General features: G+C 42.1%; 1 protein-coding gene and 1 long non-coding RNA gene across 3 annotated transcripts in view; one reads left to right on the forward strand and one right to left on the reverse strand.

Annotated features, from left to right (window-relative positions):
- iqca1 (IQ motif containing with AAA domain 1) overlaps window positions 1-20,365 on the forward strand; it is a 136,110-nt gene that overhangs the window by 10,312 nt on the left and 105,433 nt on the right. For both annotated transcript variants that reach the window (XM_033023639.1, XM_033023640.1), the window contains exon 2: window positions 17,702-18,029. In XM_033023639.1, coding sequence (XP_032879530.1) covers window positions 17,702-18,029 — 328 coding nt within the window. The remainder of the gene's footprint in view (window positions 1-17,701; window positions 18,030-20,365) is intronic.
- On the reverse strand, window positions 1,134-18,473 carry LOC116974994. The gene is made up of 3 exons (XR_004412499.1): window positions 18,464-18,473; window positions 12,443-12,448; window positions 1,134-1,247 (listed from the first exon to the last, which is right to left on the reverse strand). It is a non-coding gene; the product is annotated as an uncharacterized LOC116974994 (long non-coding RNA).

Here is a 20,365-nt window from a genome sequence, read left to right on the forward strand (position 1 = left end):
TAAAGACTGCGTGGTGCGGAGCCTGGAAAGATGCCAACACCAACAACGGTGAGGTCATCACAGACCCCACAGTGAAACCACTGGGTTTTGACCCCCATCGCAAGCAATAGCTAAACCTGAACACAATCCGCACCCTCCATGCAAGAACAGCCCATCACCTACATAAGGCGGGGATGACAGACAGCCCTGCTTGCGACTGAGGACATCCAGACCAGACCAGACCATCCCACACAGCGTGAATGACTGCCCACTGAGGCTTTTCCCTGGTGGCATCAAAGCCATCCACCCAGCAACTGATGCTGTCCTGGCCTGGATGTCTACCCTTGATCTACGACTTTAGGCTGTGCACGCCATACGCAAGAGGAAGATTTAAAAACATGCGGAACTTGCACGTGGATGCAGTAGAATAAATGAGTATTGCATTCCAATGGCTACAAAAAGTCTTTCAGCAGGCATTGGCAAAAGGAGAATGGGTTACATAAACAAGTTAATGCTTCACAGCACTATCGTATTGTACAGCAGCATGAATCACGTTGAGACCAATGACCATAATTCTCTCAGTTTAAAAAATATATAGTTATGGAGAAGGATAGGATATGTCCCCAAGTTAAGGCTGTAAACTGGTGTAAGGCTTGGTGGAGGAGTAGGCGATAACTTGCCGAGGTCGATGCTGGAGTGAGGGTAAGAGGGGCTCTCGTTTCAAGAACTCTCGTGACAAGATATTGAGGCTCTGGTCAGGAAAAAGGAGGTATTTGTCAGATTTAGGCAGTCGGAATCAAGCAAATCCCTCTGCATGTACTAGAAATATAGAAGTACATGTTAAATGGCAATCAGAATGTCAAAAGGAAGACGAGAATTGAGCGGGCAGGCAAGGTAAAGGAAAAACCCAAGAAATTCTACTGGTATATTAAGAGCAAAAAGTTAGCTAGGAAATGAATAGGTCCCCTTATTGATTAGCATTGGCATAATTGTGTAAAGCCACAAAAGAAGGGGGAGATATTAAAGGAATATTTCCTATTAATTTTTACTGAGGAGAAGTTCATGGAAGCGAAGCAATTGAAGCATATTTGAGATGTCTTAGATTGTAGACGAATCACTGTGATGATATTGTTTACTTGTCTGAGAGCCCCAAACTTAAGTCAAGACTTTAAGTCTTATCTGTTATAAGTATCTACAAGTACCCTCACTTTAGGAATGTTATACTGTATCAACCTATATTTCAAAGACCAACTTACTTCACTACTCTACTGTAGTGGTTTAGCTGTCAATAATCAGTATTTCGAGCGATGGATTCTCCCTCCCAACCAAGGTTACTTCCAGCTAACGAAGCAGATTACACACAATTATATTTTTAAAGGAAGCTCGCTTAATTCTGAGGAGTCATTTTAACAGCAATCGTTCTTTACAAACGATTTCCAAAACACAAGTCAATTTGAGAGTGGATTATTTCCTGACTCCTATTTTACTTAACTTCCATTTTAATTAACTCCTGCCAACCCTTGCTTTCTTCACAGCAGAAGTGTATATCTGCACTCCTCGATCCTTCTGCTCAACTACACTCCCTCGTGCCATTCACTGCCATTGCCGTTATTATAAAGCTGTTCAGGGCCAGTCTTGGTCACGTGTGTGACCAAAACATATGAAAAAAGGTGGAATACATCTCTTCTAATTAGAATCATACAAACATAGAAAATAGGTGCAGGAGTAGGCCATTCGGCCCTTCGAGCCTGCACCGCCATTCAATATGATCATGGCTGATCATCCAACTCAGTATCCTGTACCTGCCTTCTCTCCATACCCCTGATACCTTTAGCCACAAGAGCCACATTTAACTCCCTCTTAAATATAGCCAATGAATTGGCCTCAACTACCTTCTGTGGCAGAGAATTCCAGAGATTCACCACTCTCTATGTGAAAAAAAAAATTCTCATCTCGGTCCTAAAAGATCTCCCCCTTATCCTTAAACAGTGACCCCTTGTTCTGGACTTCCCCAACTCTGAATTCTGAAAGCATTACAGGTATATTGTTTTGTACTGTATATATGATTCATATATTTTTCAAAGTTTATCGAGTGAGATTTTATATGTTATGCTGACAATGTTTGTTTAGGGTCAGAAGTCAAATATGACTGGTCAAAGGGCCAATTGGGCCAAAGGGCCAATTTCCACGCTGTATCTCTAAAGTCTAAATCTGTGTTGTATGACTCAAGACTCATAATTTTGAGTGTTAAACAAGGATCGGCATCCACTTGAAGTTACTTGCTACCACTAAGTAGGATTATTAAACAACCTTGAACTCACAAGCACTTTTTTTTTTTGGGAATTTGAAGTTTTCCCGAAAAGGCCTGCTTCGTCAACATTGATGTTAAGCTGAGGAGAGTCGTTGCCACGATCACTGATTGCTTTGGGGAAATTCCTTGGCCGCCTCATTGCTTTGGGGAAATTCCTTGGCCGCCTGCATGTTTGTACTTGCAGCAGCACCAGAGCAGCATTGTTACAGGTTACAGCATTGTTGGAATCTGTCAAACCAACCTCTGTTGGCTGTGAATGTTTCTGAGCTGTCTCTTTCTTCCTGTAGGTGTCGGCAGATGCTCCTTGTTTTTTCCATGATAAGTTGGCTTAATGGCCTGAGTTGCATATGGTCATTCACCCAAATGTAAAGCATTTTCACAAAACAAAATCGTCCTTGAACGAGTTACCTTCTTTGATAACCGTATGGTCGTCATGGCAGGAGATAGACACAATAGGCTGGTGTAACTCAGCGGGTTAGACAGCATCTCTGGAGAAAAGGAATATGTGATGTTTCAGGTTGAGAGCCTTCTTCAGACTGAAGCTGTTGTCTTATCTTGATTTTTAACAGAGGTTCTAATCATTGATCTAGCCAAGTTCAAGGATTTACCCACATGCACCTGATGCTCTCCAGCTTCTAATTGCCTCAACATTTGCAGTTTTACATTCAATGTGATTCCTTTCCTTGACACCCTATGTACTTTCACCCCTTGGAGTTGAAGTTGCAGGCTGTTTTCCAGTCATGATGGGTAAACCTATCCATGTTCTCCAGGGATGCTGCCTGACCTGCTGAGTTACTTCGGCGTTTTGTGGCTTTTCATGATGGGTGAAAATTGTACAGGTAATGTAACAAATTCTGCGAGATCGCCAGAATTTGTACGCAATGTAGTCGTGATAGAGCTTGAACTAACTGAGTGCGAAGAAACTGCTGACCAGATGTGAGTCATGTGTGATGCTTTCTGAATGGCTACGTGAATGTAAACAAAGGTAGGCACTCTCATGGGTTAATCGAACTTGCAAATATCGACTTTTTAATAAATAAGGTACCAGAATGAAAGAACGCTATAGCGAAGTAGCGCCAGCACTGACTAAGCTATTACTGTATGGTACAGTATGTACACTGGTTTCTCTTTATCCACAACACATATTTCTATAGCAAACTCAAATTGTCTGAAGAAGGGTCTCGCCCTGAAATGTCACCCATTCCTTCTCTCCAGAGAAGTTGGGTCCTGATGAGTTACTCCAGCATTTGTGTCTATCTTCAATGTAAACTAGCATCTGCAGTTCCTTCCTACTCAAATTGCTTACAAATGGTTTTCCCCTTCCCAAATTTTGACTACCTGTTTACCATGAATTGTATGTTCCTTGCTACAATGTCTTTAATAATAGCTTGGAACATTGTTTTGTTTGCATGAGAGATATTAAGCCACTGTTTGTGGTTATCTGCTATCAGTCTCTCTCACTGTTTGACTAAAGGAGTCACATTTGCTATTTTTCCATCCAGTGCAACTAGACCATTTTGGAAAAATAAAATGTATTATCTATCTACTAACCACTTCGTGTTAGACCTTAGGATGAATTTCAACAGGAGCCTTTTAACCTGCAACTCTAATGATGTAATTGTAATCATATTTTTCTGAGCACTTCCCTATCTTTTAATTTCTGATCTGCAGCTCTATGCTGGATGTCACTTCTACTATTGTGTCATTGAGAAGACTAACAAAATATATGCAGGATTCAAGGATGTCACCAAGCGCTATCTCTCTCCCTCTCTCCCCCTCCCCCCTCCCTCTCCCCCTCTCCCCCTCTCCCCTCTCCCCCTCTCCCCCTCTCCCCCTCTCCCCCTCTCCCCCTCTCCCCCTCTCCCCCTCTCCCCTCCCCTCTCCCCTCTCCCCCCTCTCCCCCTCTCCCCCTCTCCCCCCCTCTCCCCCTCTCCCCCTCTCTCCCTCTCCCCCTCTCTCATGCTAGAAGCATGTATTTATATAATAATGTTATCTCTAAGAACAACAGGTGATTATGTGTTAAACTAGCTAGCCTCCTTGGTACCATAACAGTGTGAGTTATGGGTCCTATCAGACACTGAGCTAGTTTTGGATGTCTCTGGGAAAGCTAAGGTTATCTTAGTGACCTTGCAAGTGTCTTCATGATCTGCTGGTCCCTTTGAATTAGCCTAAGCATTCTTCGAAAACATTTACTTGTTTTCCTAAGCAGGGTTTGAAATGCTGTGCTGCTCATTTAGCTGACAACTTCATTTTAGCTGACATAGTCTGTTTAACCCTCACATTACAAAGACTGGCACAAAAGTCGACCTCATCCTCTTTTGTTATGAATTTTCCAGACCTTGTTTACTTAAGGGCCTGTCCCACTTGCGCGATATTTTCGGCGACTTGCCGGCATCCGTCATAGTTGCAGCAGGTTGCTGAAAATATTCAACATGTTGACCATTTTCCGCAACCTGCTGAGACTATGATGGGTGCCGGCAAGTCGCCGAAAAAAATCGTGTAAATTGGACAGGCCCTTTATGATTTTAAATTTAGATATTGAAAATAGTCTAACGCTTTGTGAATGCTGTCTGACCCGCTGAGTTATGGGCCTGTCCCACTGTACGAATACATTCAAGAGTTCTCCCGAGTTTGCCCTGATTCGAACTCGGAGATTTACGGTAATGACCGCTCGTAGGTACTCGGGGCTCTCGTGGACATTTTTCAACATGTTAAAATCTTCATGAGTCTTCCCGAGCTCCGACGTACCCGCTACGTACATTCTACGTGCTTCCACGAGTTTGATTTTTTTTAAACTCGGGAGAGATCTTGAATTAGCTCGTACAGTGGGTCAGCCCCATTAGCCTTTTTATAACCCAGCATCTGCATTCCTTGTTTCTACATAGGAACATGTCTCTCTGCCCACCATGATAACAAATTGAACTGATCCCATATGCCTGAACATGGTTTCCCTCCTTCCATTCTCACCCTATTCACATGTTCATTTACATTTATCTTAATCATTGCCATCATATTTGCTTCTACCACCTTGGCAGTTCAGGCATCTACTATCCTATATGAATGATTGCAAACTTTACTTTGCATATCCGCAAGAAACTGTACCTCAATGCTGATAAGCATCCTCTTTCACTGTATATTTTCCCCTTGTATCTGAGCACTCGACCTCCCATAATGGAGCATCCCTCATTTGTCTAGATAAATCTCTGTCTGCTGTTTCTCTGGCCATATTTTAACTGATCTATATCCTTGTGTATTCTTTGACAACTTCCTCACAATTCACAACTCTGCCGATTTTTGTGTTGTCTGTACACTTACCAACCAGCTCAACTTCATTTTATACAAATCATTAATATATGGTACAAGCAACTTCCCAGCATTGATCCTTGTTGAACACCACTGATCAGAGACCTTCAGTCAGAAAACCACCCCTCTACCACTAAGGTATCTCTCCTATGAACACATTAACTTTGAATCCAGTTTACCAACTCAGGGTACACAAAAATGCTGGAGAAACTCAGCGGGTGCAGCAGCATCTATGGAGGAAATATTCTACCATGGAAGGAAATAGGCAATGTTTCGGGCCGAAACCCTTCTTCAGACTCAGTCTGGATTCCATTTGACATAATTCTCTGCACCAGCCTACCAGAGGTTTCTTGCAAATACTTCAGTGAAGTCTATGTAGATAACACCTACTGCCCTATTCTCATCAATCATCGCCATTTACCCTTCACCTGGTTTTGTCATGTCTATCATCTCCCTTCTCACCCGGTTCCACTCATCACCTGCCAGTTCTTACCTCAACCATCCACATTAACGGGATGGAGGTGGAGCGTGTTTTCAGGTTTCTGGGGGTCAACATCTCCGATGACCTCTCTTGGACCCACAATACCTCAACTCTGGTCAAGAAGGCTCATCAGCGCCTCTTCTTCCTGAGGAGACTAAAGAAGGTCCATCTGTCTCCTCAGATTCTGGTGAACTTCTACCGCTGCACCATCGAGAGCATCCTTACCAACTGTATCACAGTATGGTATGGCAACTGCTCTGACACCAACCGGTAAGCACTGCAGAGGGTGGTGAAAATTGCCCAACGCATCACCGGTTCCTCACTCCCCTCCATTGAGTCTGTCCAAAGCAAGTGTCGTCTGCGAAGGGCGTGCAGCATCGTCAAGGACTGCTCTCACCCCAACCACAGACTGTTTACCCTCCTTCCATCTGGGTGGCGCTACAGGTCTCTCCGTTGCCGGACCAGTAGGTCCAGGAACAGCTTCTTCCCTGCGGCTGTTACATTACTCAACACTGTACCTCGATGATTGCCAATCACCCCCCCCCTCCCCCCGGACACTCCTTCCACCAGGAAATAAATAATTGCACTACTATGTCTGTATGCACGTAAATATATTTATTTATTGCTCATATTCTACGTCGCTCTTCTAGGGAAATGCTAACTGCATTTCGTTGTCTCTGTACTGTACACTGCACAATGACAATAAAGTTTGAATCTGAATCTGAATCTGAACCCTCCCTTACCTCTTGAGACTGGTTATCTCGTCGCTAGTCAAAATTCTGAGGCAGGGTCTCGACCCAAAATATTAATTATCCCTTTACCTCTACAGTTGCTGCCTGACATGCAGAGTTCCTCCAGCAGTTTTTTTTTTTTGTTGCACTGGATTACAGGTTTTTGTATGAAAATGTAGATGGTCTTATTCTTAGGTTTGCAGATGACACAAATATTGGCTGAGTTGTGGATAGTCGTGGCCATGGGCCAAGCGCAGGCAGGTTGGACTAGTGTAGCTGGGACACGTTGGCTGGTGTGGACAAGTTGGGCTGAAGGGTCTGTTTCCACGCTGTATCACTCTATGACTGACTAGAGACGAAGGCTACAGTATAAATTGATCGGTTGGAAATATGGGCAGAGAAATGGCAGATGGAGTTTAAATACTGGACAAGTTGTGGTATGCACTGTGAGGACAAATGTAAGAGCAAAATATGCTATAAAAGGCAGGGCCTGGCAGAGCAAAGATGTACAGAGAGATCATTGGAAGCAAGTCCGTAGTTCCCTGAAATTGGCAATGGGACGATGAAGAGGACATCTAGCATTCTTGCCTTCATCAGTTGGGGCATCGAGTACAAAGGTTTAGTTTCATTTAAAGATACAGCATGGAAACGGGCCCTTTGGTGCATCGAGCCTTTGGCAACCATTCACACTGGTTGACTGGTTCCACCTTCACATCCACTCCCTACACACCAAGGCTAATTACTCTACAAACCAGCATGTCTTTGGGATATGAGAGGAAACTGGAGCACTCGGAGGAAAACCACGTGGTCACAGGGAGAACGTGCAGACTACACACAGACAGCGCTAGTGGTCAGGATCGAGCCTGGGTTTTCATGCAATGGACTGTGTCTAATTCATGTTTTGATTTCATAACATCCACGTCGGCTCTGCCAAATCATGCAATAATTTCCAATAGCCTATTCCAAATTCCTTAACAATGGATTCGTGTTTTTCCAGTGATTGAATTGAAACTATCTGGCTTAGCTTCTTAATTTCCATATTACATTTGCCACTTAGCAAGAATCACTCCAGAATTCTTCGTTCCCTTTACTGTTAAGGCTTGCACAGCAGTGGTTGGTGTATGTATGTGTTTCCACTTGTTAATTCCTTGGTTACCTTTGCCATTCCTACTTTTGTTTTTGTTCTCTCCTGTGATGACGGTTGCAAATAATGTAACTGTTTAACCTCCAAGCTATTTCCTGTTTCTCATTTTGTCTCTTGGAAATGTTGTCATTTTCTGTTGGAACTTTCTACTATTTCCACTCTCTAAGTAGCTCTTGTAAGGTGTTTTGTATTTCCTTGTCACTTATTTGCATATTTTCCACATATATTGCTTTTTCATAATATTTTGCAGGCTTCTAAAATTCTCCAAATCATCATGCATGCTTCTGTCCATGCCAACATAATCTTTCCCTCAACTTTCTTTGATTAGTCAGAGGCCGATCTCTTTCAGCATTCATCTTTTATTTCATAATAGAGTGCTTATTCATTGGATTAGTGCGTGGAGCTACAATGATCCAGCAATAGCCAGAGTCAAAACTAGCTGCTCACCACTCCAGTATTTAGATATCTCAGACACAATGGAGAGAGATGTAAAAGTGGTGGGGAAGTTGGACTACTGATCAGGGAGAAGAGGGAATTACAGTGAATATAACTTCCCATTAAATTCCTTTGGATGGACTATTAATCTGAACTTGAACTTCAACTTTATGGATGTGTCGTGTGCTATGAAATACTTGGCCACTTTATTTAAAAACATTTTTTTTTAAATTAGAAGTACATTAAATTACATTAATACACATCACATATATCTTATTACATTTTGTTGTACCACTTCGTTTTTTGAGCTTTAAAAAAGGTAGAAATAAAAGAAGGAAAGTGAGCAAGAGTCGTGAAGGTGCAGGAAAGTGTTGGGAGAAGAAAGCCCCTTAGGGAAGAAATTAGAGAAGGAAGTAAAGAAAGGAAATAAGACCCTAGAACGAAAAGAAAAAAAAAAAAAAAACGAAAAACAATCGCTCTATTGTAACACAAAACTCCGCAAAAAAACGGATATACCAACCGTGTTTTTATTAAAAATTTATTTTTTACCCCCCGTTACCAGATCCTGGTACCATTTATATTTTAAATTACTATTGCACCTTATGCTTGTAATAGTTCCGTAAATGCAGACCACGTCTTTTGGAAGTGGTCTGCTTTGCCTGCTAGGAGGAGTCTCATCTCTTCCAAGTGTAATGTTTCGAACATATTTGAAATCCACATTTTTATTGTTGGTATTGGAGCATTTTTCCAAAATTTGAGTATAAGCTTTTTTCCCGTTATTAGCCCGTAATTAAGTAAGTTCTTTTGAAACACATTTAATTCGGGGTTACCTTCCGATATTCCAAAAATGATCCATTCTGCTTTTGGTACAAGTTTTATTTTAAATAATTTTGTGAAGATTTCAAATATTTCGTTCCAGAATTTTTTAATTTTTATACAGAAAACAAAAGAGTGCGCTATGTTAGCTTCTTGTGACTGACATTTATCACAAATGGGTGAGACATTGGGGAAAAGTTTATTTATTTTAGTTTTTGAATAATATAGCCTATGTAATGTTTTATATTGGATTAGAGTATGTCGTACGTTGATCGAGCATTTATGCACATATAGTAAGTGTTTATCCCAGCTCTCTTTTGAAATTTTTATAGCTAGTTCTTGTTCCCAGTCTCTTGTAATACCATCGGTTGTAGGTATTTCTATATTCAAAATAATGTTATATAAGTATGATATTAGATTTGCTGATTCAGCCTTTGTCTTCATGGCTTCATCCAATAAGTCTGGGGGCATGTTATGATAGTCTTTTGTGTATTTTTTCAGATAGTCACGGATTTGAAGATATTTAAAATATTGATTATTTTTCAAATTATATTTCAGTTGTAATTGTTGAAATGATAATAATTTTCCTAATTCATACAAGTCTCCGAGCGTTTTGATTCCCATTCTTTCCCATTGTGTAAATGATTTATCTATAATTGAGGGTTTAAACGACGGGTTATTGACTATTGGCATTAAAAGAGATAGATTTCTTAATTTTAGATTCTGTTTTATTTGTTTCCAATTTCTAATTGTACTATGTATCATTGGATTTTTATTATAATTTTTGTTATTCAAATTCATTGGTGAGAGGATAGTCGCTCCTGTATTACACGGAGCGCAGTCCTCTCTCTCCAGTACAATCCAATCCACCTGCTGGGCAGAGTTGTCCAGCAGGTGAATCATATTTTTAATATTTACTGCCCAATTATAGTACATAAAGTTAGGGAGCGCTAGACCACCCATCTCTTTTGGTTTACTAAGGTGTGCTCTTTGTATTCTGTGGGATTTGTAATCCCATATAAAATTTGTAATGTCTGAGTCTAGTTTATTGAAAAACTTTTTTGGAAGATATATTGGAATTGATTGAAATAAATATAGGATTTGTGGTAAAAAGATCATTTTTATAGCATTTATTCGACCTATTAAAGACATCGGAAGCGTTTTCCAGAATTTAATTAGGTTATTTAGTTTCTTAAGTAAGGGGCTATAATTGGCATTAAACATACCGTGATAATTTCTAGTGATTTCAATTCCTAAATATTTAAATTTTTCTGTGGCTATTTTAAAGGGGAATTTCAAGAGATGTGTTGAGTCTTTCGGTTTTATCGACATAATTTCACTTTTGTTCCTGTTTATTCTGTATCCTGAGAAAGATCCAAAGTCCTCAATTAGATTTAATATGTTTGGTATACTGATTTGGGGTTTTGTGATATACAGTAATACATCGTCTGCGTATAAGGATATTTTGTTATTTGAATATTTTGTATTATAACCGTAAATATCCGAGTGTGTTCTAATTTTTTCAGCTAAAGGTTCAATTACCAGAGCGAATAACAGCGGTGATAATGAACATCCTTGTCTATTACCCCTTGTTAATTGGAATTTCGTAGAGAGTATATTATTAGTTAATATTCTAGCCGTGGGTTTGTTATATAATAATTTTATCCATGCGATGAAGCTCTCTCCCATTTGAAATTTTTGCAATACTTGAATCATATAATCCCATCCTACTTGATCAAACGCTTTTTCTGCGTCCAATGAAATGATAGATAACTCTTGTTCTTGAGGTTTGTGAGAGTGCATTATGTTAAACAGACGTCTCAGGTTATTAAATGAATGTCTCTTAGGCATAAATCCCGTTTGATCCTTATTTATTAATTTACTGACATATTGACTTAGTCTTCTAGCTAGTGTTTTCGCTAATATTTTTTGATCCGTATTTAACAAAGCAATAGCTCTATATGAGCCTGGTTCTTCTATATCTTTATCTTTTTTAAGTATTAATGTGATCGTTGATTCTGCTAGTGTTTCAGGTAAGGTTTGTTCTTTAAAAGCGTATGTATACATTTTCTGTAGACGTGGGGTCACTATGTCGTAAAAACATTTATAAAATTCATTACTGAATCCGTCTGGTCCTGGTGTTTTTCCATTCTTAAGTGTGTTTATTGTGTCTTCTATTTCCTTAGCTGTAATTTGTGCTCCCAGTTCCTCTTGTTCCTTCAATTCTAGTTTTGGAAGGTTACAATCGTCCAAAAATTCTGAAACTTTATTATTGTCTATTAGCGTTTTCGATGTGTATAAATTCTTATAATATTGAGCAAATCTTTTATTGATATCATTAGGTAGTGTTAATAATTCCCCTCTATCTGATTTGATCTTTAAAATTGCATGATCTTTTTCCCGTTTTTTCAGTCGGCGTGCCAAATGTTTATGGGGTTTATCCCCAAATTCAAAATGTTCTTGTTTTGTAATTTGGAATAATCTTATAATCTTCTCTGATAATAATTTATCTAGCTTAAATTTCAGTATTAAAATTTTATTATGTTTATCCATAGTTGGATCTTTAGCATTATCTATATCTAGTTGTCTGATTTGTTCTTCTAATTGTCTTTGTTCATTCTTATTCTTTTTGTTTTGAAAAGCTTGATACGAGATAATGACTCCTCTAATAAATGCTTTGAAGGATTCCCATAATAAAGTGGGTGATATATCTGGTGTATCTTTTATCTAAAAAAATAGGTCCATCTGTTTTTTTTAGATATATACTCCCTTGTGGGTCTTTCAGAATTTGCGAGTTAAACCTCCAGAACGGTTTGTTCGTAGAGATTCCTTCCAATTTTAAAACGAAAGTTAGCGGGGAGTGATCTGAAATCGTATTGGTGTGATATTTAGGGTTCATAGTATAAGGGATTAGTTTTGTATTCACTAGGAAGTAGTCTATACTCCCCTCCATTGAGTGTCCAAAGCAAGTGTCGTCTGTGAAGGGCGTGCAGCATCGTCAAGGACTGCTCTCACCCCAACCACAGACTGTTTACCCTCCTACCATCTGGGAGGCGCTACAGGTCTCTCCGTTGCCGGACCAGCAGGTCCAGGAACAGCTTCTTCCCTGCGGCTGTTACATTACTCAACACTGTACCTCGATGATTGCCTCCCCCCGGACACTCCTTCCACCAGGAAAAAAAATAATTGCACTACTATGTCTGTATGCACGTAAATATATTTATTTATTGCTCATATTCTACGTCGCTCTTCTAGGGAAATGCTAACTGCATTTCGTTGTCTCTGTACTGTACACTGCACAATGACAATAAAGTTTGAATCTGAATCTGAATCTGAACCCTCCCTCTCACCTCTTGAGACTGGTTATCTCGTCGCTAGTCAAAGTTCTGAGGCAGGGTCTCGACCCAAAATATTAATTATCCCTTTACCTCTACAGTTGCTGCCTGACATGCAGAGTTCCTCCAGCAGTTTTTTTTTTTGTTGCACTGGATTACAGGTTTTTGTATGAAAATGTAGATGGTCTTATTCTTAGGTTTGCAGATGACACAAATATTGGCTGAGTTGTGGATAGTCGTGGCCATGGGCCAAGCGCAGGCAGGTCAGACTAGTGTAGCTGGGACACGTTGGCTGATGTGGACAAGTTGGGCTGAAGGGTCTGTTTCCACGCTGTATCACTCTATGACTGACTAGAGACGAAGGCTACAGTATAAATTGATCGGTTGGAAATATGGGCAGAGAAATGGCAGATGGAGTTTAACCTGGACAAGTTGTGGTATGCACTGTGAGGACAAATGTAAGAGTAAAATGTACAATAAAAGGCAGGGCCTGGCAGAGCAAAGATGTACAGAGAGATCATTGGAAGCAAGTCCATAGTTCCCTGAAATTGGCAATGGGACGATGAAGAGGACATCTAGCATTCCTGCCTTCATCAGTTGGGGCATCGAGTACAAAAGTTTAGTTTCATTTAAAGATACAGCATGGAAACGGGCCCTTTGGTGCATCGAGCCTTTGGCAACCATTCACACTGGTTGACTGGTTCCACCTTCACATCCACTCCCTACACACCAAGGCTAATTACTCTACAAACCAGCATGTCTTTGGGATATGAGAGGAAACTGGAGCACTCGGAGGAAAACCACGTGGTCACAGGGAGAACGTGCAGACTACACACAGACAGCGCCAGTGGTCAGGATCGAGCCTGGGTTTTCATGCAATGGACTGTGTCTAATTCATGTTTTGATTTCATAACATCCACGTCGGCTCTGCCAAATCATGCAATAATTTCCAATAGCCTATTCCAAATTCCTTAACAATGAATTCGTGTTTTTCCAGTGATTGAATTGAAACTATCTGGCTTAGCTTCTTAATTTCCATATTACATTTGCCACTTAGCAAGAATCACTCCAGAATTCTTCCTTCCCTTTACTGTTAAGGCTTGCACAGCAGTGGTTGGTGTATGTATGTGTTTCCACTCTTGTTAATTGCTTGGTTACCTTTGCCATTCCTACTTTTGTTTTTGTTCTCTCCTGTGATGACGGTTGCAAATAATGTAACTGTCTAACCTCCAAGCTATTTCCTGTTTCTCATTTTGTCTCTTGGAAATGTTATCATTTTCTTTTGGAACTCTCTACTATTTCCACTCTCTAAGTAGCTCTTGTAAGGTGTTTTGTATTTCCTTGTCACTTATTTGCATATTTTCCCCATATATTGCTTTTTCATAATATTTTGCAGGCTTCTAAAATTCTCCAAATCATCATGCATGCTTCTGTCCATGCCAACATAATCTTTCCCTCAACTTTCTTTGATTAGTCAGAGGCCGATCTCTTTCAGCATTCATCTTTTATTTCATAATAGAGTGCTTATTCATTGGATTAGTGCGTGGAGCTACAATGATCCAGCAATAGCCAGAGTCAAAACTAGCTGCTCACCACTCCAGGATTTAGATATCTCAGACACAATGGAGAGAGATGTAAAGGTGGTGGGGAAGTTGGACTACTGATCAGGGAGAAGAGGGAATTACAGTGAATATAACTTCCCATGAAATTCCTTTGGATGGACTATTAATCTGAACTTGAACTTCAACTTTATGGATGTGTCGTGTGCTATGAAATACTTGGCCACTTTATAAACCATGGTGCAACAAATTTGTGCTGGATGAACTTAGCAGATCGAGCAGCATCGGTGGGTGAACAGGAACGGTTAAAGATTCAGGTTGAAAGCTGATGGAGGTCCTGACACAGGAGTTTTGGAACAAAACATTGACCATTCCTTTCCACCCATTGATGTTGAGTTCCTCCAGCCAATTCTGTGTTGCTGCAGATTCCAGCTTTTGCTGTCTCTCGTGCCTTTTTTTTAATAAACCACAGAGTCTGACTGTCAGTGCAATATTATAAATTCAAATTTGTTTGAAAGTTGGAGGCAACGTCTTTATTACTTGGTCTCTCTCTGATTCTTTGTCACCGCTGCAGGAGTGGGAGCAACAGTGTGTAGGAATGATCCTGAGCTTGTAACCGCCTGAGCCTCCAGTACACGTCCTCGTTTGTCCACCGTTGAAAATGAAATACAATACAATACAATACAATTCAATTTATTGTCATTTGGGCCCCTTGAGGTCCAAACGAAATGTCGTTTCTGCAGCCATACATTACAAAACATAAAGACCCGAGACACAACACAGTTTACACAAACATCCATCACATCGTTGTGATGGAAGGCAAAAAAAAACCTTATCTCTCCACTGCACTCCCCCCCCCGATGTCAGAGTCAGAGTCAAAGTCAAAGCCCCCGGCTGGCGATGGTGATTGTCCCGCGGCCATTAAAGCCACGCCGGGTGATGCAAGGTCGCGCACCGGGTCTTGGTGTTAGAGCCCCCGGCGGGTGCTCGCAGAGTCCCGCAGCCATTCCAAGCCGCGCTGGGCGATGGTGTAAGGCCCCGCTCAGGTAATCTTCAACCCCGCAACTCGGGCGGGAGAAGTCGCCGTTGCGGAAGCCCCGAAAAGCGGTCACCCAGCAGGGACCCGCGGGCTCCCGGTGCCGCCGTCCGCCAAACCCGCAGTTGCAGCCTCCGAAACTCCGGAGGTCGGGTGGCAGCAGCGCTCAACCACAGCTCCACCCGCTCCGGACTCGGCCAGCCCCGTGACGGTGAGTAGTCGGCAGCTCCGCAGCTGGAACCCCAGGTCGTTCCTGTAGGAGGCCGCTCCACGTTGCAGCCCCAACGACAACGGAGACCCGACAAAGAAAAGGTCGGGTCTCCCGTGCAGGGAGAGATTTAAAGTTACCCCCCCCCCCCCCCCCCCCCCCCCACACACATACCCCAACAAAAAAATAACAAAAACTACATAAAAACGAGACAGAAAAAAAAAAAAAACACAGACGGACTACAGAGGCCGCTGCTGACGAGTGTCGCGCCGCCCACCGATGGCCTATAACTGCAATATCAAGTTTCCAACCATCAAGTGTTCCGCTCTCCATTTGTCAAAATGCTTCTCCATCTTTTGATTTATGCAAGCAATTACTTGCCTCTTTGATACCACTATCATTTGAGTCTGTCTCCCCATTGCAAACTAAGGCAGAGCTACAGTCATCTATTTTCAGCTTTGACCAGGGCTTTTTATAATTCCTGATGGTTCTGCAGCTTGGAATTGCATTTCACACAATTACTGGATGTAAATACGAGCTCTTAGAACAACTTAGAACATGGAGCTGTACAGCACAGGGACGGGCTCATCGGCCCCCAATGTTTGCGTCGCACATGATGTCAAGTTAAACTGATCTCATCTACCTGTACATGATCCATATCCCTCTATTCCCTGCCCTTCCATGTGCCTATCTAATAGCCTCTTAAATGCCTCTATCATATCTGCCTTCACCACCATCTCTGGCAAAGCATTCCACACCCTCACCACTCTCTACTCCTGCACATCTCCATTAAACTTTCCCCATCTCAACTTGCACCTATGCCCTCTAGTGTTGGACATTTTCACCCTGCGGGGTGAAAAGGTTGTGACTGTCTACCCTATCTATGCCTCTCATAATTTAATTAGTCAGTCTGAAGAAGGGTTTCGGCCCGAAACGTTGCCTATTTCCTTCGCTCCATAGATGCTGCTGTACCCGCTGAGTTTCTCCAGCCTTTTGTGTACCCTCTCATAATTTAATATACCTCTCAATCTCCATCGTTCCAAAGCAAACAATTTAAGTCTATCCAGCCTCTCCCTGTAGCTGAAAGACACAGGCTTCCTTCTGGTAAACCTCCCTCTTAAATATTCATGACTAAATGTGGCAGCGTTTTTAATGTCACATTTTTAGTCCAAATTGATGGTAAAACGATGAAGATTTATTTGTCTGTCATGAAAAAAAGTTTTTGACATTCGATCTTGAAGTTATCTAATTTATATCTGCTATTTATAAGATTTTATAGGATGGGTAGATTTTTGTTGAGAACAGATGTAAAAAAAAAAACTTCCAGTATTGTAAAATGACACAATAGAAATGAATGCCATTTTAATTTTGGCTTAAAATGTTAAGACCAAGTTAATAAAGAAAAACATGTTTGAAGTCGTTCAATGATCTATAAGTGGAGGATACAGATTCAAGGTGACTGTCTCTGGCATTAGAATAAGAGAAAACATCAGGTAAACCTCATCGGTGTCTGGGATCTGTACTGGATATGGGCTGGATCTTGGATAGGAGAATTAGACAATAGATAATAGACAATAGGTGCAGGAGTAGGCCATTTGGCCCTTCGAGCCAGCACCGCCATTCAATGTGATCATGGCTGATCATCCCAAATCAGTACCCTGTTCCTGCCTTCTACCCATATCCCCTGACTCAGCTATTTTTAAGAGCCCTATCTAGCTCTCTCTTGAAAGCATCCAGAGAACCTGCCTCCACTGCCCTCTGAGGCAGAGAATTCCACAGACTCGCCACTCTCTATGAGAAAAAGTGTTTCCTCGTCTCCGTTCTAAATGGCTTACTCCTTATTCTTAAACTGTGGCCCCTGGTTCTGGACTCCCCCAACACGGGAACATGTTTCCTGCCTCTAGTGTGTCCAAGCCCTTAACAATCTTGTATGTTTCAATGAGATATCCTCTCATCCTTCTAAACTCCAGAGTGTACAAGCCCAGCTGCTCCATTCTCTCAGCATATGACAGTCCCGCCATCCCGGGAATTAACCTTGTACACCTACGCTGCACTCTCTCAATAGCAAGAATGTCCTTCCTCAAATTAGGGGACCAAAACTGCACACAATACTCTAGGTGTGGTCTCACTAGGGCTCTGTATGAATTGAATGAAAAACTAGTTGCAGATTGAGGAGGGTGAGGAAGGGACTATGATCAGGGACGTGGTGTGATAGAGGCAGCACGAATGAAGAGCATGAATTGCATTGTCTCTACTATTCCATGACTCTATAATATGTACTTAACACATTCATTATAGAAAGCAGCTTTACTTTAAGCTCTTGGTGAGTGTTCATGTTGTTGTCCATCACTATTGCATTGCAGAACCTACAGTAAGATGTGGGCTGACACCCATGACGTACTTCACCATCTTCTCAAGGAGGAGCTCTATTCTAATGAAACCAAACCACTCACAGACCGCACGATGATCTTCCAGATGCTGTCGGCCTTCTACATTAAGTATGTAAAGATTTTCCGCAATATGGAAGACCTCTATGAACAGATTGTGCATCCTCAGAAGAGAAGGATTATCCACCATGTACTGGAGGGTGTCATGGGCAGAATCCTTGAGGTGAAGAATGAAATGGTGAAGTTGGAGTTCTCGGAGTTTCACTACTACGATGATATACTGCAGGATCTCAAGCTAACCCCTGTGAGTGTGGTTCCATCATTGATTTAAAGGCAAAGGAAGGATACTGAAGTGGGCCTGCCCGTGGTTTAAAATCAGACGGTGGGGGCCTGGAATGCATGGCCGGTGGTGGAGGCGGATACGAGAGTTGCGTTTAAGAGGCTTTTAGATAGGCACATGGAAATGCAGGGAAAAGAGGGATATGGCTCATGTTTGGGTAGATGAGGTTAGTTTAACTTGGCATTAGATTTGGCACAAACATTGTGCTGTATTGTTCTGTGTTCTATGCAGCCCATATGATGATGCATGGTATTCTGGTTTCCTTTCTTGACCCATTTTTGTTATTGAAATTGCCAAATACATCCTGCAGAGGATATACGTGCACCTCATCAAATTCTTAATTTCTGTCATCTCCAGTTTGATGCTGCCATCTCGCATTTCCCCTCCACTTTCAGAACTGTGAAGGGAAACTCTCTACTTCACTCATCTCCACTAATTCCCACTCTTCACGTGGCACTTCCCCATGCAAGTACAGGAACTTGCAACCGCAAGAGATGCGACACTTGTCGCTTTACCTCCCCCCTCGACTCCATTCAAGGACCCAAGCAGCCGTTCCAGGTGTGCCAGAGGTTCACCTGTACCTCCTCCAACCTCATCTATTGCATCCGCTGCTCTGGATGTCAGCTGATCTACATCGGTGAGACCAAGTGTAGGCTTGGCGATCGTTTCGCCGAACACCTCTGCTCGGTCCGCATTAACTAACCTGATCTCCCGGTGGCTCAGCATTTCAACTCCCCATTCCGAATCCGACCTTTCTGTCCTGGGCTTCCTCCATGGCCAGAGTGAGCACCACCGGAAATTGGAGGAGCAGCACCTCATATTCTGCTTGGGCAGTCTGCACCCTAGCAGCATGAACATTGACTTCTCTCATTTCCGGTATCCCTTGCTGCCTCCTCCCCTTCCCAGCTCTCCCTCAGCCCTCTGGCTCCTCCGCCTCCTCTTCCTTTCTCCTTTCTTCTCCCCGCCCCCCTCACCCTACATCAGTCTGAAGAAGGGTTTCAGCCAGAAACGTTGCCTATTTTCTTCGCTCCATAGATGCTGCTGCACCCGCTGAGTTTCTCCAGCACTTTTGTCTACCCAGGAAATACATCATCTCTTTCTTCTATTCTATTTTCACCAACCAGGAATAATATTTTCTTTCCAGGTGAAGTTGTGGTTTATTTATAATTCTTCTAATGTAATGTACTGTATTTGATATATTCTACATGATGTTTTCATGTTAGATTTAGCTCTTAGGGATAAAGGAATCAAGGGAAATGGGGGGAAAAGCAGGAACGGGGTACTGATTTTCGATGATCAGCTATGGTTCCTGCACCTATTTTTTGATGTTTCCACAGAAACCAAATGAGAATCACACCATCTACCGCTTTGTACTGTCATTCTGACACCAAAGGCAACAGTGAACTTCAAGTTGCCAGCCATTTTAATTTTCCATCACCCTGCAACTTAGACCCTACTCGCTTCATCTGCCTGACCCCCTTCCAATGAGCTTGAGGAGCAATACCACATCTCTAGATGTCAGCTGATCTACATCGATGAGACCAATCGTAGGCTTGGCGATCGTTTCGCCGAACACCTCCGCTCGGTCCGCATTAACCAACCTGATCTCCCTGTGGCTCAGCACTTCAACTCTCCCTCCCATTCCGAATCCGACCTTTCTGTCCTGGGCCTCCTCCATTGTCAGAGTGAGCACCACCGGAAACTGGAGGAGCAGCACCTCATATTCCGCTTGGGCAGTCTGCATCCTGGTGGCCTGAACATTGACCTCCAATTTCCGGTAGCCCTTGCTGTCTCCTTCCCTTCTCAGCTCTCCCTCAGCCCTCTGGCTCCTCCTTTCTTCTTCCTGCCCCCCCCCCCACCCTGCATCAGTCTGAAGAAGGGTTTCGGCACGAAACGTTGCCTATTTCCTTCGCTCCATAGATGCTGCCGTACCTGCTGAGTTTCTCCAGCAATTTTGTCTACATACCATATCTTCCGATCAGGAACATTATAACCCTTCATATTCAATATTGAATTTAACAATTTCAGATAATTAGCTATTCCAATCTTGTTTTGCATTCCTTTTGCTTCTTAAAATTTTAAGTCCCATTCTTTTCTTCCTATAATTGCCTCAGAAATACTTCTTGTTATCCATTGGGTGTTAACACTCTCACGCCAGTGCCAGTGCTGTTTTACCTGAAATGTAAGTACATAGAACATGTGTAGACAGATTAATAACAGATGCCAAAGCAACAGGGTTGACTTAGTGGGCGAGTTACAAACCAGTGGTATGATCTCATATTTCGCTTGGGCAGCTTGCA

This window comes from Amblyraja radiata, chromosome 7 (genome assembly GCF_010909765.2).
Source record: "Amblyraja radiata isolate CabotCenter1 chromosome 7, sAmbRad1.1.pri, whole genome shotgun sequence".
Classification (NCBI taxonomy): domain Eukaryota; kingdom Metazoa; phylum Chordata; class Chondrichthyes; order Rajiformes; family Rajidae; genus Amblyraja; species Amblyraja radiata.